At 38.3% G+C, this 23967-nt stretch overlaps 1 protein-coding gene across 9 annotated transcripts in view; it reads right to left on the reverse strand.

Annotated features, from left to right (window-relative positions):
• Positions 1–13312: 13312 nt before the first annotated feature.
• tcf7 (transcription factor 7) overlaps positions 13313–23967 on the reverse strand; it is a 58814-nt gene continuing 48159 nt past the window's right edge. For 4 of the 9 annotated variants that reach the window (XM_039663549.2, XM_039663547.2, XM_039663550.2 and 1 more), the window contains 2 exons: positions 19928–20000; positions 13313–15537 (listed from right to left, as the gene is read on the reverse strand). In XM_039663549.2, coding sequence (XP_039519483.2) covers positions 15303–15537; positions 19928–20000 — 308 coding nt within the window. In that variant the 3' untranslated portion in view covers positions 13313–15302. Of the gene's footprint in view, positions 15561–19927; positions 20001–23967 lie in introns of all 9 variants that reach the window. The other 5 variants (XM_039663554.2, XM_039663551.2, XM_039663553.2 and 2 more) reach the window with 3 other exon arrangements.

Below are 23967 nucleotides of genomic sequence, written 5' to 3' on the forward strand. Positions count from 1 at the left end.
AGAATCCAGAGTTTTGAGAAGATTGGGGATACTTAATTTTTCGCCCCAAAAAAAAAAAACGTAAGGGGTAACACTGTCGTTTTTTTTTTCGGGTCGAAATTTTGATTTTCGATATCTCAGCTCTGGAAGGGTCTAGAGCCTCCATTTTTGCACTCAGGTCTAAGTCTCATTGCCCTCTATCAGAATTTGGGAAGATTGGAGAAACTTAATTTTTCGCCCAAAAAAAAAAACGTAAGGGGTAACACTGTCGTTTTTTTTTTCGGGTCGAAATTTTGATTTTCGATATCTCAGCTCTGGAAGGGTCTAGAGCCTCCATTTTTGCACTCAGGTCTAAGTCTCATGGCCCTCTATCAGAATTTGGGAAGATTGGAGAAACTTAATTTTTCGCCCAAAAAAAAAAAACGTAAGGGGTACCACTGTCGTTTTTTTTTCGGGCCGAATTTTTGAGTTTCGATATCTCAGCTCTGGAAGGGGCTAGAGCCTCCATTTTTGCACTCAGGTCTAAGTCTCATGGCCCTCTACCAGAATTTGGGAAGATTGGAGAAACTTAATTTTTCGCCCAAAAAAAAAAAACGTAAGGGGTACCACTGTCGTTTTTTTTTTCGGGTCGAAATTTTGAGTTTCGATATCTCAGCTCTGGAAGGGTCTAGAGCCTCCATTTTTGCACTCAGGTCTAAGGCTCACGGCCCTCTATCAGAATCCAGAGTTTTGAGAAGATTGGGGATACTTAATTTTTCGCCCAAAAAAAAAAAAAAACGTAAGGGGTAACACTGTCGTTTTTTTTTTCGGGTCGAAATTTTGAGTTTCGATATCTCAGCTCTGGAAGGGTCTAGAGCCTCCATTTTTGCACTCAGGTCTAAGGCTCACGGCCCTCTATCAGAATCCAGAGTTTTGAGAAGATTGGGGATACTTAATTTTTCGCCCCAAAAAAAAAAAAACGTAAGGGGTAACACTGTCGTTTTTTTTTTCGGGCCGAATTTTTGAGTTTCGATATCTCAGCTCTGGAAGGGGCTAGAGCCTCCATTTTTGCACTCAGGTCTAAGTCTCATGGCCCTCTATCAGAATTTGGGAAGATTGGAGAAACTTAATTTTTCGCCCAAAAAAAAAAACGTAAGGGGTAACACTGTCGTTTTTTTTTTCGGTCGAAATTTTGATTTTCGATATCTCAGCTCTGGAAGGGTCTAGAGCCTCCATTTTTGCACTCAGGTCTAAGTCTCATGGCCCTCTACCAGAATTTGGGAAGATTGGAGAAACTTAATTTTTCGCCCAAAAAAAAAAACGTAAGGGGTAACACTGTCGTTTTTTTTTTCGGTCGAAATTTTGATTTTCGATATCTCAGCTCTGGAAGGGTCTAGAGCCTCCATTTTTGCACTCAGGTCTAAGTCTCATGGCCCTCTATCAGAATTTGGGAAGATTGGAGAAACTTAATTTTTCGCCCAAAAAAAAAAACGTAAGGGGTACCACTGTCGTTTTTTTTTCGGGCCGAATTTTTGAGTTTCGATATCTCAGCTCTGGAAGGGGCTAGAGCCTCCATTTTTGCACTCAGGTCTAAGTCTCAACGCCCTCTATCAGAATTTGGGAAGATTGGAGAAACTTAATTTTTCGCCCAAAAAAAAAAACGTAAGGGGTACCACTGTCGTTTTTTTTTGGGCCGAATTTTTGAGTTTCGATATCTCAGCTCTGGAAGGGGCTAGAGCCTCCATTTTTGCACTCAGGTCTAAGTCTCATGGCCCTCTACCAGAATTTGGGAAGATTGGAGAAACTTAATTTTTCGCCCAAAAAAAAAAACGTAAGGGGTACCACTGTCGGTTTTTTTTTCGGGTCGAAATTTTGAGTTTCGATATCTCAGCTCTGGAAGGGGCTAGAGCCTCCATTTTTGCACTCAGGTCTAAGTCTCATGGCCCTCTACCAGAATTTGGGAAGATTGGAGAAACTTAATTTTTCGCCCAAAAAAAAAAACGTAAGGGGTACCACTGTCGTTTTTTTTTCGGGCCGAATTTTTGAGTTTCGATATCTCAGCTCTGGAAGGGGCTAGAGCCTCCATTTTTGCACTCAGGTCTAAGTCTCATGGCCCTCTATCAGAATTTGGGAAGATTGGAGAAACTTAATTTTTCGCCCAAAAAAAAAAACGTAAGGGGTACCACTGTCGTTTTTTTTTTCGGGCCGAATTTTTGAGTTTCGATATCTCAGCTCTGGAAGGGGCTAGAGCCTCCATTTTTGCACTCAGGTCTAAGTCTCAACGCCCTCTATCAGAATTTGGGAAGATTGGAGAAACTTAATTTTTCACCCAAAAAAAAAAACGTAAGGGGTACCACTGTCGTTTTTTTTTCGGGCCGAATATTTGAGTTTCGATATCTCAGCTCTGGAAGGGGCTAGAGCCTCCATTTTTGCACTCAGGTCTAAGTCTCATGGCCCTCTACCAGAATTTGGGAAGATTGGAGAAACTTAATTTTTCACCCAAAAAAAAAAACGTAAGGGGTACCACTGTCGTTTTTTTTTCGGGCCGAATTTTTGAGTTTCGATATCTCAGCTCTGGAAGGGGCTAGAGCCTCCATTTTTGCACTCAGGTCTAAGTCTCATGGCCCTCTATCAGAATTTGGGAAGATTGGAGAAACTTAATTTTTCGCCCAAAAAAAAAAACGTAAGGGGTACCACTGTCATTTTTTTTTCGGGCCGAATTTTTGAGTTTCGATATCTCAGCTCTGGAAGGGGCTAGAGCCTCCATTTTTGCACTCAGGTCTAAGTCTCATGGCCCTCTACCAGAATTTGGGAAGATTGGAGAAACTTAGTTTTTCGCCCAAAAAAAAAAACGTAAGGGGTACCACTGTCGGTTTTTTTTTCGGGTCGAAATTTTGATTTTCGATATCTCAGCTCTGGAAGGGTCTAGAGCCTCCATTTTTGCACTCAGGTCTAAGGCTCACGGCCCTCTATCAGAATCCAGAGTTTTGAGAAGATTGGGGATACTTAATTTTTCGCCCAAAAAAAAAAAACGTAAGGGGTAACACTGTCGTTTTTTTTTTCGGGTCGAAATTTTGAGTTTCGATATCTCAGCTCTGGAAGGGTCTAGAGCCTCCATTTTTGCACTCAGGTCTAAGGCTCACGGCCCTCTATCAGAATCCAGAGTTTTGAGAAGATTGGGGATACTTAATTTTTCGCCCAAAAAAAAAAAACGTAAGGGGTAACACTGTCGTTTTTTTTTTCGTGTCGAAATTTTGATTTTCGATATCTCAGCTCTGGAAGGGGCTAGAGCCTCCATTTTTGCACTCAGGTCTAAATCTCATGGCCCTCTATCAGAATTTGGGAAGATTGGAGAAAGTTAATTTTTCGCCAAAAAAAAAAAACGTAAGGGGTACCACTGTCGTTTTTTTTTCGGGCCGAATTTTTGAGTTTTGATATCTCAGCTCTGGAAGGGGCTAGAGCCTCCATTTTTGCACTCAGGTCTAAGGCTCACGGCCCTCTATCAGAATCCAGAGTTTTGAGAAGATTGGGGATACTTAATTTTTCGCCCAAAAAAAAAAAACGTAAGGGGTAACACTGTCGTTTTTTTTTTCGGGTCGAAATTTTGATTTTCGATATCTCAGCTCTGGAAGGGTCTAGAGCCTCCATTTTTGCACTCAGGTCTAAGTCTCATGGCCCTCTATCAGAATTTGGGAAGATTGGAGAAACTTAATTTTTCGCCCAAAAAAAAAAACGTAAGGGGTAACACTGTCGTTTTTTTTTTCGGGTCGAAATTTTGATTTTCGATATCTCAGCTCTGGAAGGGTCTAGAGCCTCCATTTTTGCACTCAGGTCTAAGGCTCACGGCCCTCTATCAGAATCCAGAGTTTTGAGAAGATTGGGGATACTTAATTTTTCGCCCAAAAAAAAAAAAAACGTAAGGGGTAACACTGTTGTTGTTTTTTTCGGGTCGAAATTTTGATTTTCGATATCTCAGCTCTGGAAGGGGCTAGAGCCTCCATTTTTGCACTCAGGTCTAAGTCTCATGGCCCTCTATCAGAATTTGGGAAGATTGGAGAAACTTAATTTTTCGCCCAAAAAAAAAACGTAAGGGGTACCACTGTCGTTTTTTTTTCGGGCCGAATTTTTGAGTTTCGATATCTCAGCTCTGGAAGGGGCTAGAGCCTCCATTTTTGCACTCAGGTCTAAGTCTCATGGCCCTCTATCAGAATTTGGGAAGATTGGAGAAACTTAATTTTTCGCCCAAAAAAAAGAAACGTAAGGGGTACCACTGTCGTTTTTTTTTTCGGGCCGAATTTTTGAGTTTCGATATCTCAGCTCTGGAAGGGGCTAGAGCCTCCATTTTTGCACTCAGGTCTAAGTCTCATGGCCCTCTATCAGAATTTGGGAAGATTGGAGAAACTTAATTTTTCGCCCAAAAAAAAAAACGTAAGGGGTACCACTGTCGTTTTTTTTTTCGGGCCGAATTTTTGAGTTTCGATATCTCAGCTCTGGAAGGGGCTAGAGCCTCCATTTTTGCACTCAGGTCTAAGTCTCATGGCCCTCTACCAGAATTTGGGAAGATTGGAGAAACTTAATTTTTCGCCCAAAAAAAAAAACGTAAGGGGTAACACTCGTGTTTTTTTTTCGGTCGAAATTTTGATTTTCGATATCTCAGCTCTGGAAGGGTCTAGAGCCTCCATTTTTGCACTCAGGTCTAAGTCTCATGGCCCTCTATCAGAATTTGGGAAGATTGGAGAAACTTAATTTTTCGCCCAAAAAAAAAAACGTAAGGGGTACCACTGTCGTTTTTTTTTCGGGCTGAATTTTTGAGTTTCGATATCTCAGCTCTGGAAGGGGCTAGAGCCTCCATTTTTGCACTCAGGTCTAAGTCTCAACGCCCTCTATCAGAATTTGGGAAGATTGGAGAAACTTAATTTTTCGCCCAAAAAAAAAAACGTAAGGGGTACCACTGTCGTTTTTTTTTCGGGCCGAATTTTTGAGTTTCGATATCTCAGCTCTGGAAGGGGCTAGAGCCTCCATTTTTGCACTCAGGTCTAAGTCTCATGGCCCTCTACCAGAATTTGGGAAGATTGGAGAAACTTAATTTTTCGCCCAAAAAAAAAAACGTAAGGGGTACCACTGTCGGTTTTTTTTTCGGGTCGAAATTTTGAGTTTCGATATCTCAGCTCTGGAAGGGTCTAGAGCCTCCATTTTTGCACTCAGGTCTAAGGCTCACGGCCCTCTATCAGAATCCAGAGTTTTGAGAAGATTGGGGATACTTAATTTTTCGCCCAAAAAAAAAAACGTAAGGGGTAACACTGTCGTTTTTTTTTTCGGGTCGAAATTTTGAGTTTCGATATCTCAGCTCTGGAAGGGTCTAGAGCCTCCATTTTTGCACTCAGGTCTAAGGCTCACGGCCCTCTATCAGAATCCAGAGTTTTGAGAAGATTGGGGATACTTAATTTTTCGCCCAAAAAAAAAAAAACGTAAGGGGTAACACTGTCGTTTTTTTTTTCGGGTCGAAATTTTGATTTTCGATATCTCAGCTCTGGAAGGGGCTAGAGCCTCCATTTTTGCACTCAGGTCTAAGTCTCATGGCCCTCTATCAGAATTTGGGAAGATTGGAGAAACTTAATTTTTCGCCAAAAAAAAAAAACGTAAGGGGTACCACTGTCGTTTTTTTTTCGGGCCGAAATTTTGAGTTTTGATATCTCAGCTCTGGAAGGGGCTAGAGCCTCCATTTTTGCACTCAGGTCTAAGGCTCACGGCCCTCTATCAGAATCCAGAGTTTTGAGAAGATTGGGGATACTTAATTTTTCGCCCAAAAAAAAAAAAACGTAAGGGGTAACACTGTCGTTTTTTTTTTCGGGTCGAAATTTTGATTTTCGATATCTCAGCTCTGGAAGGGTCTAGAGCCTCCATTTTTGTACTCTGGTCTAAGTCTCATGGCCCTCTATCAGAATTTGGGAAGATTGGAGAAACTTAATTTTTCGCCCAAAAAAAAAACCGTAAGGGGTACCACTGTCGTTTTTTTTTCGGGCCGAATTTTTGAGTTTCGATATCTCAGCTCTGGAAGGGGCTAGAGCCTTCATTTTTTGCACTCAGGTCTAAGTCTCATGGCCCTCTATCAGAATTTGGGAAGATTGGAGAAACTTAATTTTTCGCCCAAAAAAAAACCGTAAGGGGTAACACTGTCGTTTTTTTTTTCGGGTCGAAATTTTGAGTTTCGATATCTCAGCTCTGGAAGGGTCTAGAGCAGTCATTCCCAAAGTCGGGGTCCCGACCCACACGTGGGTCGCGGGAGATTTTGTCTGGGTCGCCAAGTCGAGCACTATTTTTCAGTGTGTTGTAGCCTAGGCTACTCTCTAGATATGGGCTATTCAATTGGCGGCCCGCGGGCCAAGTGCGGCCCGCCAATCATCTCCATACGGCCGAGGGCACCCCAACCTCCCTCTCCTCCTATTTTCTGGTGGTGCCGCGCGGCTAAATTTGGTTAGATATGCGCGTGGACGCAGTGGCGCGTGAAGCTGGATGACTATACGCACTGTGTGTGTGTACCATGAGCACTCCGACTGACCTGAGAGAAAAGTTTACAGTCCGAATATTTCAGCAGTTTTTATGTGTGTCCCGTATTTCTGTCGACTGAACCAGCGATAATAATCATTCGTTGGTTTGATTATTTCCTTTCCATGAATTGGCCATTGGCCAAACGCGCGTGCATAACGGTCTGAAACGATTCGGATTTTTTTCACCTGAAGCGGTTTCTCGGTAAGTAACAACAAATAGAGAACAAAATAGCGCTGGTTTCAGTCGTTTCACTAGTTTACTTTGAACTAGGCAGCACGGCCCAGTGGATAACGGAACGCAAAGCTTAAAGGAGTTGCGTTTACTCCCGGTCCCGGACACTATTATTAAACAACGTTGCGCGACATCCTTTAAGAAGCGTCGGACACGTACTCCTCTCTCTTACAAACCACACATCACTCAATGATTTTAACTAGTTTTAAATCGGATGAAACAGTCTTAACATTCCCAACACTACTGATGAGAAAAATAGAAGAAACATGAATAAAGTTAGAAGACTAAATGCCCTAATCACCCCCCTTACAAACATTTACCATGTAATAGCCTGAATGTAATAATTTGCCATGGTTTGGGCATAAATGTGGAATATTTATATTGAATGCTATGTTATAGTCATTTATATTGCCTTAGATTTATTAGGGGGGTAGAGGAATAGTATTTAATCGTGTGTGTAGTTTTTTTTTTTTGTGCCTGTTTAGGCATTTTTATGCAGTGGTAGTGAGCCATGCATGGTTACAAAGTCTCAGTGTCAGAATATTTTAATTTAAGCCTATAATAATTATTATAGTAAATTATGTACACTGTAACTATGAGAATAGGAAAACAATGAGATGCCCTGTCAACTTTTCCTTTCTCATTTCACCTCTGCATATTGTCAACAACAGGTTAAACAAAAAAAGTGCTTTGTCAAATATCTGTATCTCTTTTAAATAGTTAACTGGAAGCTTAAAAAATGACCTTAAAAAATGGTCATACATATTTTGTTAATGCATAAATTCTCTTCGTGATATATGAACTATATGGGCCTAATGTTTTTTGGGTCACAAGGATTTATCGACTTTAAAATGTGGGTCGCCAGAAAAAAAGTTTGGGAAACACTGGTCTAGAGCCTCCATTTTTGCACTCAGGTCTAAGGCTCACGGCCCTCTATCAGAATCCAGAGTTTTGAGAAGATTGGGGATACTTAATTTTTCGCCCAAAAAAAAAAAAAAACGTAAGGGGTAACACTGTCGTTTTTTTTTTCGGGTCGAAATTTTGATTTTCGATATCTCAGCTCTGGAAGGGTCTAGAGCCTCCATTGTTGCACTCAGGTCTAAGTCTCATGACCCTCTATCAGAATCCAGAGTTTTGAGAAGATTGGAGAAACTTTATTTTTCGCCCGAAAAAAAAAAATGAAAGGGGTACCACTGTCGTTTTTTTTTTCGGGTCGAAATTTTGAGTTTCGATATCTCAGCTCTGGAAGGGTCTAGAGCCTCCATTTTTGCACTCAGGTCTAAGGCTCACGGCCCTCTATCAGAATCCAGAGGTTTGAGAAGATTGGGGATACTAAATTTTTCGCCCAAAAAAAAAAACCGTAAGGGGTAACACTGTCGTTTTTTTTTCTGGTCGAAATTTTGAATTTCGATATCTCAGCTCTGGAAGGGTCTAGAGCCTCCATTTTTGCACTCAGGTCTATGTCTCATGGCCCTCTATCAGAATCCAGAGTTTTGAGAAGATTGGAGAAACTTAATTTTTCACCCCAAAAAAAAACGTAAGGGGTATCACTGCCGTTTTTTTTTCTGGTCGAAATTTTGAATTTCGATATCTCAGCTCTGGAAGGGTCTAGAGCCTCCATTGTTGCACTCAGGTCTAAGTCTCATGGCCCTCTATCAGAATCCAGAGTTTTGAGAAGATTGGGGATACTTAATTTTTCGCCCCAAAAAAAAAAAACGTAAGGGGTAACACTGTCGTTTTTTTTCGGGTCGAAATTTTGATTTTCGATATCTCAGCTCTGGAAGGGTCTAAAGCCTCCATTGTTGCACTCAGGTCTATGTCTCATGGCCCTCTATCAGAATCCAGTTTTGAGAAGATTGGGGATACTTAATTTTTCACCCAAAAAAAAACGTAAGGGGTAACACTGTCGGTTTTTTTTTCTGGTCGAAATTTTGAATTTCGATATCTCAGCTCTGGAAGGGTCTAGAGCCTCCATTGTTGCACTCAGGTCTATGTCTCATGGCCCTCTAACCGTGACATCTACACATTTTCCAAAGTGGACTACTTGGGCTGCTTCATTAAAAATGTGACATTTAGACGTTTTTTTTCGCCGTGGATCGAGGCAAATGAATCCTTTTCACCTTGAAAATAATAAATGTTTTTTGCATTTTAAATAATAGACCATTTCTCAGTGATCGTCAATAAAACAAAATTTTATTTTTCTTGGTTAAATGAAAACCAATAGGTCGTGATGGTAAGTTTCAGTTTAAGTGTAAGTTTCACGTTTGAGGGGGTTTAAATCGTGACATCTACGTTTTTTTTTAAAAGTGGACCAACGTGATTATTTCACGTCTTGTCGTGAAACCGGGTTAAAGAAATGTTGTTTTGGCCACTTTGTTTGATATAATCACAACAATTTAACGTAAGCAAGAATGGGATTTGAACTCAGATCTTCTTAAAGCCCAACGCTTTATCAATTGAGCCATTGAATCTGTTGAATTCAAAGGTGTATTGAATGAATTTTTATTGACGGTTTGGTTTTATTCGTTGGAAAAATAAATATAGAAATATAATTTGACACAAGAGGGCAGTATAGCCCTATTTATGGTTTTGAGTTTAAACTAAACGGTGACAGCTACACGTTTTCCAAAGTGGACCAACGTGATTATGTCACGTCTTGTCGTGATACGAGTTGGGCACTGAAGTTACAGGAGTTTCTTCCCGTTGCTAACGGAACTAGGTCGAGTATTTAAAAGGTTATGGTTAACATGGTTAACGTGGTTTAACGTCGATGTAATACGTTGTTTTAGCGTACCTTTTGCTTAAACGAAGAGCTGGGGGACGCCCAAGAAAATAGACATTTTACTCATTAGGCTGCTTCATTAAAAACGTGACATTTAGACGTTTTCTTCGGCGTGGATCCAGGCAAATGAATCCTTTTCACCTTGAAAATAATAAATGTTTTTTTTTTTTTTGCATTTTAAATAATAGAACATTTCTCAGTGATCGTAAATAAAACAAAATTCCATTTTTCTCGGTTTAATGAAAACCGATAGGTCGTGATGGCAGAGGCGAATAACATCTGGATATCTCTCCACTGGAGCGTGTTAACGCAAACGTGTAAGTTTCACATTTGAGGGGGTTAAACCGTGACATCTACACATTTTCCAAAGTGGACTATTTAGGCTGCTTCGGCTTGGATCGAGGCAAATGAATCCTTTTCACCTTGAAAATAATAAATGTTTTTTGCATTTTAAATAATAGACCATTTCTCAGTGATCGTCAATAAAACAAAATTCCATTTTTCTCGGTTTAATGAAAACCAATAGGTTGTGATGGTAAGTTTCAGTTTAAGTTTCACGTTTGAGGGGGTTTAAACCGTGACATCTACACGTTTTCAAAAGTGGACCAACGTGATACCGGGTTGAAGAAACGTTGTTTTGGCCACTTTGTTTGATATAATCACAACAATTGAACGTAAGCAAGTATGGGAATTGAACTCAGATCTTCTTGATTAAAGCCCAACGCTTTATCAACTGAACCACTGAATCTGTTGAGTTCAAGGGTGAATTGGATGGGGTTTTATTGCGGGTTTGGTTTTATTTGTCGGAAAAATAAATATAATTTGACACAAGAGGGCAGCATAGCCCTATTTATGGTTTTGAGTTTAAACTAAACCGTGACATCTACACATTTTCCAAAGAGGACCAACATGATTATTTCACGTCTTGTCGTGATACGGGTTGGGCACTGAAGTTACAGGAGTTTCTTCCCGTTGCTAACGGAACTAGGTCGAGTATTTAGAAGGTTATGGTTAACACGGTTAACGTGGTTTAACGTCGATGTTATACGTTGTTTTAGCGAGGAGCTGGGGGACGCCCAAGAAAATAGACATTTTACTCATTAGGCTGCTTCATTAAAAATGTGACATTTAGACGTTTTCTTCGGCGTGGATCCAGGCAAATGAATCCTTTTCACCTTGAAAATAATAAATGTTTTTTTTTTTTTTGCATTTTAAATAATAGAACATTTATGATGGATAGATGCACTTTTATGATGGACAGATGCACTTTTATGATGGACAGATGCACTTTTATGATGGATAGATGCACTTTTATGATGGATAGATGCACTTTTATGATGGACAGATGCACTTTTATCATGGATAGATGCACTTTTATGATGGACAGATGCACTTTTATGATGGATAGATGCACTTTTATGATGGACAGATGCACTTTTATGATGGACAGATGCACTTTTATGATGGACAGATGCACTTTTATGATGGATAGATGCACTTTTATGATGGATAGATGCACTTTAATGATGGATAGATAGTTATTTCAGGTGGGGATCATCAACATTTGCTTCTTAGACATCATAAAGACTGTAAAAGTACAAAAGTTTGAAAACATATATCAATAGGGTCCTGAGGACAGGAGTGCCAGTGATCCAATGTCACAATTTATTTTTACATTTTTTGGTGTTCATTTGAGTGTTTATGCACTATACATCATCTAATCATGACTTGATGATGAATTTAGGGTCTCGGGTATATCTACCATAAGGGAGCGCGTCTTGTTCCACTCGTAGAGTGGGAGCATTCGTGGAATTTCCAGAGAGTTGGGGGCATCAAATTCAGGTTTCACCTCCTGTATCATGATCCCACCGGTCCAGTTCACCACATTTGAGCCATGAATGTTTGTTGTTTTGTTCAGATTGTCCCACTCGAGATGAAACACATTCCCTCACCAGTAGTAATAATAATAATTATGAAAGTATAATTAATTAATTATTAAGCATAACATTTTTTTTTCAACTTAACAGAAATCTGGAGAGACCATTATCTGCCAGTTAATGTGGGCTTCCATAACGCTAAATGCTCTTCACCAAGAAAGACCTTTCTAATTGTGTGTTGGTGCATGGTGTAGGCTATGTATTTGTGGAGTTAGTTTAAAAATGTATGTTAAATAAACCTCGCATTACCAGTGAATCCTAATTACATGATGTGATTTTTAATTAATGCATATTTTTGAACACGTTGTATCTTAAAATGTATTATTTAATTAAAATATCTATGTTATATTTTTAATGTGCAACAATTGACGTTGGGAACAAGCTCAACATGTGCTCAACAATAATTTACATAGCCAGTTATGAAAAATGGAGGAGATTTATCAAATCGAAAACTAAAGGAGAAAAACAGACTGCCTATAAATGTGCTTTTTTGGATATCCAGGGTGGCAACCAATATAGCCAGAAAATACATACATGTGACAATATTTCAGGTGGGGATCATCAACATTTGCTTCTTAGACATCCTAAAGACTGTAAAAATAAAAGTTAGAAAACATATATCAGAAGGGTCCATAGGGGAGGAGTTCCAGTGATCTAATGTCACCATTTTTTGGTGTTTATTTGAGTTTTTATGCACTATAAATCATCTATTTAAGACAATCCGCATATCTATCAATTCCTCATGCAAAGACGAAGAGAAAATGGGGTAGATTGTGTCTGTAGGATGTATTGTTCAGATTCTATGTTGGTTTAAAGTTTTCATTTTCCGCAGCCAAAAATCAAGCACGGACACAAAAGATGATACAAAAAAATCACATATGGGACAAAAATTTGCGCGGGGAACATCAAAATTCCTTTTCTAGACCTTAAAGATTACAAAAAACTAGGTTAAAAAAATACATCTTTCGGGTGCAGGTGAACCCCCCCCCCCCCCTTCCTACCAGACTATATTCATTAATGTGATTGTTACTAGTAAGAAAGCCATTTTAGATGATCTCTAATTATTGATATGAGAAATGCATTTTTAGATATCAAAAATGACGTGTAACATGTTGAAATATATATTTACAGATAGCAAGTAACATTTCAACTAGTGACAATTGACTATTGACGACTATTTTTAATAGTAACAAAGTTACTGTAAATAGTAAATTATGATTTTATTTTTTACAATTCTTGCTAATTTAATTAGAATGGCAGCCAATTACAGATATGAAAAATTATTATTTTTACAAATGTTATTCCTGATAGGAATTAGCTATTGTAAGCCATTTAAACTTTTTTTTTTCATTTACAGGATGTGAATCCTTGATATCAACAATTCTATTTTCACTAGTTAAATTGATAAATATTGACATCACAAACACATTTTCAGATATTAAAGATATATATATATTTTACTAGTAGTATTTCAATTGTTGATACTAAGAATAGACATATCAACTAGTGACAATTGAATTATTGATATCAGGAATTCACATTTTTACTAGTAACAATAATATGACATTATATTTCTACTAGTAAAAAAATCAATTCTTGATATCAACAGTTGATTATGAATGGCAGCCTATGGTGATATTAGTGAAGATACAATTACAGATATCAACAATTCATATCCTGGAAATGAATAAAAGTTCAAACGGCTTGCCATAATTATATTAGCTGATATCAATCCTGCTAATGAATACAAGTCAACCCGTTCACTTTTCTGACAGTCGGATCTGTGTGTGTTCGAGTCGATGAAGTCTTGTTAAAGTGTTGAGTGTCAGGAACAATGAAACATCACCTTTAAACAGAGTTTTCAAAATATTTTAATAAATCTAGAGAATGATTGTTACATCAGAAGCGAAAGTAAGCGAGCTGGCTCCCTCTGCTGGCCTCAATGAGAGACACCCGAGGGAACACTGAGTGACCACACACACACACACACACACACACACACACCATACAGAATACATGCACATACTTCATCTCAAACACTGACGTATGACAGGCGTAGCAGACTACAGATCTACACAACAAAAACTTAAAAATGGCAGCCGTATGAATAAAAGTAAACAGCCCAAGAATATTTTTTTGTGTTTTTTTTCTCTTTACATAAAAACATATAAAAGTTTAGTTATTTACGGACTTTCATATCTATAAAAGAATACGTTTTACAACGAACACATTGACTTGATTGCTTGATTGTAGAATTGAGAACTTTTCAGTGATGTAGAGACACATGGCATTAAGTGATGGATCATCGGAAGCGGTTAACACACACTGGCTGAATCTCACGGAGAAATACACACAATCAAAAGATGAAATCCTAAAACTATTCAGGCTCTTTGGATCGTGACGTTATCTTCAAGACAATTAAGCACATTCCCTCCAAACTCTCATGACTGTAATGGATACGTTCATTTGTACTGTGACTGTTCTTTCTAATGAGAGTCACACTATAATGAGAACTACAATACAGAAAATCATATTTAACCCTCTGGTACTGTTCGTGTGTCGTCAAAGTTTTAGATCGGAAAAAAATTATGTAATATTTAGTATTTTTAGGGTTTTTATAGTACTTAATTATATTTATACACTAGTTATAATTTATTTATTCACTTTTTAAGCATAGACCTGAAAATTTAATTTCCAACTTAAACTGTCGTACATTTTAAGTTTGATCTCTCTTTAAAAGACGACACTTGGCAGATTATTGCTGAGGTGAAAAAAAGTTTAAAAAGTTAATTATTGTAATGAAAAATGCAGAAAAATACAATTTTTTTATATATAAAATATATACTTTCCAAAACAAGTTTTACTCTAAAACTGTGGGAAAAATCAAAGTCAGAAATGTAAACAAGCTATTTTGCAAATTTTATATCTCAGAAAACGAGCGTTCAGTCACATTTGGTGGCAGTACCGAATAGGGTTGGGTATCGTTTGAATTTGAACGATTCTGATTCCGATTCCTTGTTTCGATTCCGGTTCCTAACGATTCTCGATTCAGATTCTTTTAAGAGGCAGGGTCAAAAAAGTTTAGCTAACCTTGCTAACCAACGGCCTTTCTGAAGGAAATACTCCTGTAAAAATACTCCTTTTGTCACAAATTTTGCATTTTGCAGAGATTTCGTTATTTTTAGAAAAGTGAAGCCACACTTTGGATCGCCGACGTAAGCTACTCATGTTCGACTCGCGCGGTTATGCCAACACTTCCGGTAGACGCTTCTTCGTTGGTGTTGTTCAGCGGTTTCTTCTTCCGCTCGGCGGACTGTGAATATCGAAACTAGGAATCGAAATTTTAACTTTTGAACGATTCCGGGAAAAATGAAAAGTTAGTCTCGGTTCCAATCGATACTCGATTCTCGATACCCAACCCTAGTACCGAACGCTTCCACTAGAGGAAACTCGTCATTCATTTCTTTATTTTGACAGCGAGGAGCACAAGAGCGACTATTCATTACAGGAATGTGTGTGTGTGTTCACACAGCAAGTGCCAAAATCTTTACCAAGTTTCGTACCATTCCGATGAAGTGAAAACAAGTACTATTTTTTGGTCAAAAATGACTGAACAGCACTAGAGGATTAATATATATATTGTCTCATATATAATTGTCCACAATGCAAAACTCATTTTTGTTAATAAAAACAATAATATGCTTAATTGTCAATAAAATAAAGGAGAGAAAACATTCTTCATGAGATTCACCCACGAGAAAATCTATTGCCACGACTTCCTAAAAAGATGAATGAGGCGCCACATTAATTGTTTTGTTTTGTTTTGTTTTGAGGAGGAGCATGGGTTATTGTGGCGGGCGCGGCGTCGTGCTCTCTGTTTTAACTCTGCTGAAGTGGAGCGAGAGTCTGGGCGGGTGGGTGGAGCGTTTGCCACTCTGTGGGCGGGGCCTGCTGGAGGGGGAGGCGGGGCTTGGCAGGTGATTGACGGGTGAGGGGGAGGAGTCTATAGCACTTCCATCGGAAGAATGGGGGCTGGCGCAGCGTCCTCGCTGAAGGTAGCGAATGCACTTCTTTTTCCTCCTAGGAACAGTCAAGAGAGTTATCTGTGAATAAAGCGTGGATGTGAAACGTCACAAATGTGAACAATGAGAGAAAATAAAAGCACACAAAAACACTTTATCTTATTGTGTCGTTGGTTACAGTGTAATAATATATGTAAGTACTGAGTAATATTAACTTCATGTTCTTACTATAGATAGGGTTTGGTTGAGGGTTAGTTGAACGTAATTTTGCATAATTTACTGTTAACGGTAAGTACATGTAAAGTACGTAACAAGGACACTGTAAAATAAAATAAAGTGTCACCAAAACAAACAGTTATGCAAGAATATGAGCTACTGCGAGGTCGTAACCCACGCGTTTGTGCTCGACCGGCGTCTGAATGTTTATATTTTAGAAATTACGACTCTTCAGTAAGTTAATCACACATAAATCTATTATAAATTTAGGATACATTTTCGATCCAACTCATCCGTTGGATCAAAAATCTTCAACCTCACAGTCATTAGATGATAAAAATCAATAAAATTCAGGACAAGCCCATTTAAAACCACCGAGGGATGTTTCCCACAGTGCGTTCACAAGTCGGACTCTGCAAACGTACGCACTGAACTGTAAGGCCGTAATATTAAAATGAGGAAAAAGATTTGAGTGGAATATATGCAAATATTATGTGGAACTTTTTAAAGACAGAACTAAGAAAAAAAAAACATTTTAATGGTAAAATATGCAAATCAGACATTATCTAATTAAATATGTACTAATTTGCATAAATTTCCAGAACATAAATATGCACATTGCATAATGCCAGGTTCAAAATTCTTTGGGATTTTGGAGAAATCAGAGGGAAAAATACTGTTTTTAGGATATAGTTCTAAAAACAATCAGACGAATGATTGATGAATATAGATTGGAATAACTCTGTAAAGTTTGGTGTGTGTGAAGCTGCTGAAGTGGAGATTTCTAATCTTTAAATATATGTTTTGTAATTGAAATCTACAGTCACAAATGGACAAAAGTGTAATAAAATAAACACTGAAATGTGTATTGTGGATTTTTCTTTCCGCAAACTGCATGAAAAACGATGTTTTTGTCCTTAGTGTCAAAGACTATGGACTTCCATGCACTGAAGGAATAGTTCATGTTTATCCACTGACAGAATATTGAAGTTAGTGTTGAAGTGGAAAGTGTTATCAGGTTTGGTCTGTAAAGCGCAGCGCTACCAAACCACAGAGTAACCCGTCAGGAGAGCCTGGAGATCAGATCCACCGCAGTCGCTTCAGACTCAAATCAAAGTCTCACACACACACACACACTCGCCCGCATCAAAGTGTCCCTGACAGGAGCGTAGCAGCGCTCGGCCACCGCAGGAAACTGAGCTTAAAGACGTCGAGCTGGAGCTCCTGCTGACCTCCGAGAGCAGACGCTTTACTGACGGCCATGAGGAGCTCCACACTCCAGCGCTCGAGATTAGAGGTAGTCCGATTAATCGCCATTTTTTAACATAATCGGCGTCGGCCAATATCCAAGTATATTAAGCCGATTATTAGGCGGGCGCATCTGTGGGCAGCCTAGTGTTGTCGTGAAGGACGTGTTTGACGCGCGCTGCCGCTAGAGTCATTTTCCAGCCGAGTGAGCAGCGGACCTAAATATGAGCCGTTAAAGGAGAACTCTGGCGCAAAATGAACCTTTGGTCTAATTACACATTGTTACCAAGTCAACCGTTATCTGAGATTTGTTTTCATGATTGCTGAATGTAAATAGTTTTATCTATAAAAACAGTTTAGCCTATAACGCTAGTATAACGCTAGTATAGGGCATAGAGTAATGACAAATAAAAATCGCTTGTTATTACCACTAACAAGGCTCAAAATAGCCCCACACTAACACGACAGCATAATCAGGGTCCCTACATCCAAACCGAAGCATTGAGAACTTTGTCAGTGTCCAAACAGTTTAATAAGAAGATATTTTATACACACAGTCAACTTCGCGAATACAGGAAGAAGCCATCTTTGAAAAATAGTCTCTACCAGTCGATCTGTGAACGCCGATCCATGTGCGCTGGTGAGATGTGAATAAGGTGATAAGGTGAGCGTGAACAGTAGGCTACATGTACATATTGAAGAGAAGAAAACGGTTCGTGTTTGTGTTTCTTCCGGAAACAACGGACCATATGAGATTCTGCACAGTTCAGCGCACTTGGTCCGGCGTTCGTAGATCGACTGGTAGAGACTATTTTTCAAAGATGGCTTCTTCCTGTATTCGCGAAGTTGACTGTGTGTATAAAATATCTTCTTATTAAACTGTATGGACACTGACAAAGTTCTCAATGCTTCGGTTTGAATGTAGAGACCCTTATTATGCTGTCGTGTTACTGTGGGGCTATTTTGAGCCTTGTTAGTGGTAATAACAAGCGATTTTTATTTGTCATTACTCTATGCCCCAAATACTAGCGTTATAGGCTAAACTGTTTTTATAGATAAAACTATTTACATTCGGCAATCATGAAAACAAATCTCAGATAACGGTTGACTAGGTAACAATGTGTAATTAGACCAAAGGTTCATTTTGCGAGTTCTCCTTTAAGTTAGTAGCTGGATTAAACATGGTTAAAATGCTGGCCAATCAGTGTAAAGTGTGACTGTATTTCACTGTAGACTGAAAGGTCCAACAGCGGGATGCCGTTTGTAAAATATCATTTTCCCATCTGGTGGTTGTTTTTGTCGTTCAACAGCAATTTACTAGGGAAATACGTTATTGTTAGAAGTTAAATTAAATACAATATAATAAATCTTATATATATAAAAAATTAAATCGTTTAAAGTTTTTTTTCTCCTTTTATGTGATAATTAGGTTATGTCCATTTGTCTTTGTCCGTCAACAAACAAAACAAACCAAAAATACATGTTTCAGGACATTTTTTGAGAGGATAAAATGTTTTTGTTGAGAAAGTTTGTCTATGTTAAGTAATTATCATTTCTTTTACATTTTATCTTTCAAATAGAGGTTAAAAACCAAGCAAATATCGGTCAAAATAAATCGGCATCAGCATCGGTATCAGCATCGGCATGAAAAAACCATACCGTACGTTCACACCGCCGCCGACTTTCCAAAGCGGCCGGAAGTCATTCATTTTCAATGGAAGCTGGCTTCTCTCAGCTGCAAGGAGCGTCAAATTCCTCGGCTTTGCGTTTTGGGCGTTTTGAGCGTCAATCTGAAAGTTGAAAGAAGCTCAACTTTATGGTAATGAGGTATGACGGTGTTCAGCGGCAAGCAGCGGCAAACGGCAGCAACCAATCGGAATAAAGACGTCCTTCACTCTGGCTGATTCCAGAGAAACATACGATGTGAACTTTCGTTCCTACCTAAACTTTAGTTCCGAGAAAATGGAGGAGAAGCTGAAAATCTCAGAGTCCGACGTCTTCTCCGCAAATACAGTAAAGCAGCGCCAAATACAACAACTTCACGATTTTCCATTAGGATCCAGTGATAAACATTTGAGAATGAGCGCAACTTTTATTTTAAATATTTACGAACGCTCGCTAATAAAAATAATAGTTAATTGTTATTTTTTCCCCGACCAAATGTGACCAAAGCGGTTATAAAAATGCTGTAATTTAAAAAAGTTTTCTTCAATGTATTGCTTGTTTTCTCGTTTTATTACATTTCATGTTGTGACACTTCTCTTCTCCTTGCAACGTCAGAGCGTTCAAAGTTTCTTTGACGCTCAAGTTGGCGGCGGTGTGAACGTACAGATATCGGTCGACCTCTACTCGAGATGATTGCACAGACGCCACTCGTGTACGCCATTCTGCACTACTAGCATAGATTAGCATTGTTATTTGTGTTATTTTGTTACTTGTGTTACGCATCACGATGAGCTTCATCAAGAGCCAATGAGGTTCATTCTCGTGTTACGCATCACGTTTTCACTCTCCTGAAATGTACTACTTTCCACTGGCTTTCAATGTCCCCAAAATGATTTTTGACTTTTTTGACTTTTTGAATGATTAAGAATTTGTCAATGTATAAAAGATTTTTTTTTTTTGTCTTATCTTTCCTTTTATGATATTTTGATGCTTAATGATGTGTTGTAAAGCACATTGGTAAATAAACTTTGACTTTGTATATCTGCACTTTTACTCAGTCACCTTATTTTTTTTGTATTTCGTCCTCCACTGTGCACAAGTAATGACTGGTTGGTTCAAACAAGACTTCAACTCAAAGCTTGATGGACAGAGCCGAAACAGTGAAGGGGTTTGTGGCACATTTGTTTGAGTAAAGCAGAGCTGGGAAACTGTCCTGCAGAGTTTGAAGCGTACAGATCAGGGCTGGAGCTGAACTCTGCAGGACAGCGCAGTGAAACAGCACTCATGTTAGTGACGGACAGAAGGGCAGTAGTACACACCTGCAGGGGCCACACCAGTCCGTTTGTTGGTTGAGCCCAAAGCGAGCACGGCATTTCTTTGGCGAGCCGGGGTCTGAGCGAGAGGCAGCATGCGTGAGCACGGGGAGAGAGCCAGCGGCAGAGACAGAAGATTGAGAGAAGGAGATGAAGGGAAAGAGGTCGCCAAGCCAGAGAGGTTAGCCATCCGCACACCAGGAGAAATAGAAAAGCAATCTCAATCAAGACAGTCAGAGCGCCCCCTCATAAACCAAGCCCTCGTTGCAAATAAATCGAGCTACATATCATATTATGTAGTCAGTATTATGTACTACTCCATATGATATACAATATAATGGTATATGTTGTTGATGACGTCAAAACAAAAGCAGAAAAAGTGCCATGGTCTATTTAAAGGGAGAGTCCGAAAATGAAAAATTAGCCCATGATTTACTCACCCTCATGTCATCCTAGGAGTGTATAATGTTCTTCTTTCAGACGAATACAACTAGAGTTATATTAAAAAATGTTCTGACTCTTCCAAGTTTTATAATGGCCGTTTCTGTTTTGAAGTCCATAAAAGTGCATCTATCTATCCATCATAAAAGTGCATCTGTCCATCATAAAAGTGCATCTGTCCATCATAAAAGTGCATCTGTCCATCATAAAAGTGTATCTGTCCATCATAAAAGTGCATCTATCCATCATAAAAGTGCATCTATCCATCATTAAATTACATCTGTCCATCATAAAAGTGCATCTATCCATCATTAAATTACATCTGTCCATCATAAAAGTGCATCTGTCCATCATAAAAGTGCATCTGTCCATCATAAAAGTGCATCTGTCCATCATAAAAGTGCATCTGTCCATCATAAAAAAGTGCATCTGTCCATCATAAAAGTGCATCTGTCCATCATAAAAGTGCATCTATCCATCATAAAAGTGCATCTGTCCATCATAAAAGTGCATCTGTCCATCATAAAAGTGTATCTGTCCATCATAAAAGTGCATCTATCCATCATAAAAGTGCATATATCCATCATTAAATTACATCTGTCCATCATAAAAGTGCATCTATCCATCATTAAATTACATCTGTCCATCATAAAAGTGCATCTGTCCATCATAAAAGTGCATCTGTCCATCATAAAAGTGCATCTGTCCATCATAAAAGTGCATCTGTCCATCATAAAAAAGTGCATCTGTCCATCATAAAAGTGCATCTGTCCATCATAAAAGTGCATCTATCCATCATAAAAGTGTATCTGTCCATCATAAAAGTGCATCTATCCATCATAAAAGTGCATCTATCCATCATTAAATTACATCTGTCCATCATAAAAGTGCATCTATCCATCATTAAATTACATCTGTCCATCATAAAAGTGCATCTGTCCATCATAAAAGTGCATCTGTCCATCATAAAAGTGCATCTGTCCATCATAAAAGTGCATCTGTCCATCATAAAAGTGCATCTGTCCATCATAAAAAAGTGCATCTGTCCATCATAAAAGTGCATCTGTCCATCATAAAAGTGCATCTATCCATGATAAAAGTGCATCTAACCATCATAAAAGTGCATCTAACCATCATAAAAGTGCATCTGTCCATCATAAAAGTGCATCTGTCCATCATAAAAGTGCATCTGTCCATCATAAAAGTGCATCTGTCCATCATAAAAGAGCATCTGTCCATCATAAAAGTGCATCTGTCCATCATAAAAGTGCATCTGTCCATCATAAAAGAGCATCTGTCCATCATAAAAGAGCATCTGTCCATCATAAAAGTGCATCTAACCATCATAAAAGTGCATCTGTCCATCATAAAAGTGCATCCGTCCATCATAAAAGTGCATCTGTCCATCATAAAAGTGCATCTATCCGTCATAAAAGTGCATCTGTCCATCATAAAAGTGCATCTATCCATCATAAAAGTGCATCTATCCATCATAAAAGTGCATCTATCCATCATAAAAGTGCATCTGTCCATCATAAAAGTGCATCTGTCCATCATAAAAGTGCATCTATCCATCATAAAAGTGCATCTAACCATCATAAAAGTGCATCTGTCCATCATAAAAGTGCATCTGTCCATCATAAAAGTGCATCTGTCCATCACAAAAGTGCATCTATCCATCATAAAAGTGCATCTGTCCATCATAAAAGTGCATCTATCCATCATTAAAGTGCATCTATCCATCATAAAAGTGCATCTATCCATCATAAAAGTGCATCTATCCATCATAAAAGTGCATCTATCCGTCATAAAAGTGCATCTATCCATCATAAAAGTGCATCTATCCATCATAAAAGTGCATCTGTCCATCATAAAAGTGAATCTTCATCTTCATATTTAAAACTATACAAAAGTAAAATAACTAGCTTCCAGCCAAAAGAACATAAGGATTACACTAAGTATGGAAGCTAGAATTTTACTTATAAATATTTTTCTTACATAAACACATGGCTTCGCTTCAGAAGACCTTTATTAACGTTATATTTGAATACAACTTCGGATTGTATTCGTCTGAAAGAAGAACAGCACACACCCCTAGGATGACATGAGGGCGAGTAATTGGTTATTTTTGGGCAACTATCCCTTTAAGCCCAAAGTGTACTTCAGTTTTTTGTGTGTGTGTGCAATTGAAAGCGTAGACTTTTTAAAGTACGCCCAATTTGAAAGAAAGTTGCATCCTTGACCAGGTTACGGTATTTTTGCCTCAAAAGCGTACGAATGATAAAAATGCCTTTGTAATAGTTGAAACTAGAGTTGCGTTCAGCTCTCAGTGTGGTCACACTTACTCGGTTCTCTTGGAAATTATACATTAAGTCCTGGTTTGCTTAACATAGATTGTAGAAACGTAACTTAAAGAACTGGGCTGTGTGAAGAGCTGTGTTTTTTTTTTTTTCTTTTGGTAATTTTACGCTCATACTTGGTTCGAACCGCACCAGAGTATATTTGAAAACACTGTAATATTGTCAGATATTTCACAATGAAAAAATCAATAAAAATCAAAGTATAGTTTGGCCTTTTTCCGGTTTCACCATTGTATTTCCTGAACTAATCTGCTTTACGATATAAATAGCTTTATGGTCATCATCATTCAGTGCCATGGTACTGTAATAGTGTCCCGAGACACACATGGTTAACAGTAAATCTTAAATCTGAGCTTATGCAGAGGGATTTCTAAAAACCCACTTGGTAAAATCACAGTAACACACGCCTGCAATTAAAACTGCACCAATATTAATAAATAGCTGCATTTATTAGCAATAATAATCCAACTGAAGGTGATTTAGTGCATTAGTGTCACTGCAGTGTTTATACGCGACTCATCCAGAAAGAATTTACAGTTTGAATGATTGTTTTTACACATGTATTTTGATATTTTCTTATATACTCTTAAAAATAACAAAAAGCTTCTTTATGGAGTGCATAAAGCGGCGTTGGTTCTGGAAGTGTTTTTTCCATTCATTTTTCTTCATTAAAGTCTTAATTAAAGCGTTATAAACCACGAAACAACCCGACCAGCCAAGAGGAGAATCATAACATTACAAACTTTGATTTGAAGCGAAAAACTAATTGAAAATCAGACAAAAATGAAAAGGTTCAAATCTGTGAACTTATGCAAGTTCACATATACATATATACATATGCAATTTTTTTTAAGTATTGTGAATGTGAGAGAATATTACATCACAGGAGTGGGCGGGGTTTCACCTCTCTGATTGGTGGAATTGTTTGTAGAGCATCATGGGTGATGTAGTTTTTCACTGCAAATTCCACTGTTTACTATTTTTAAATAAGTTGTAATAATACGGCCAACAGTTTCAACAGAAGCAAATAGCATTGATTAACAGCCTGTAGCTCACAGTAGAGCTGGCGTCACAGTTTATAAGCTAACCGACTGTTGCACTGAAGATTCTTTATAGTGGAAAAAAGGATCATTATATTTATTAATGTTCGGCACTAAAAGGTTTTTCTAAGGAATCAATGCAAAAACCCTTTATATGTAAGAGTGTGTGTTAGTAAAAGGACGCTCTCAGTTTGATGCATGACTG

This window comes from Pimephales promelas, chromosome 19, assembly GCF_988280905.1.
Source record: "Pimephales promelas chromosome 19, fPimPro1.hap1.1, whole genome shotgun sequence".
In the NCBI taxonomy this organism is placed as follows: Eukaryota; Metazoa; Chordata; class Actinopteri; order Cypriniformes; family Leuciscidae; genus Pimephales; species Pimephales promelas.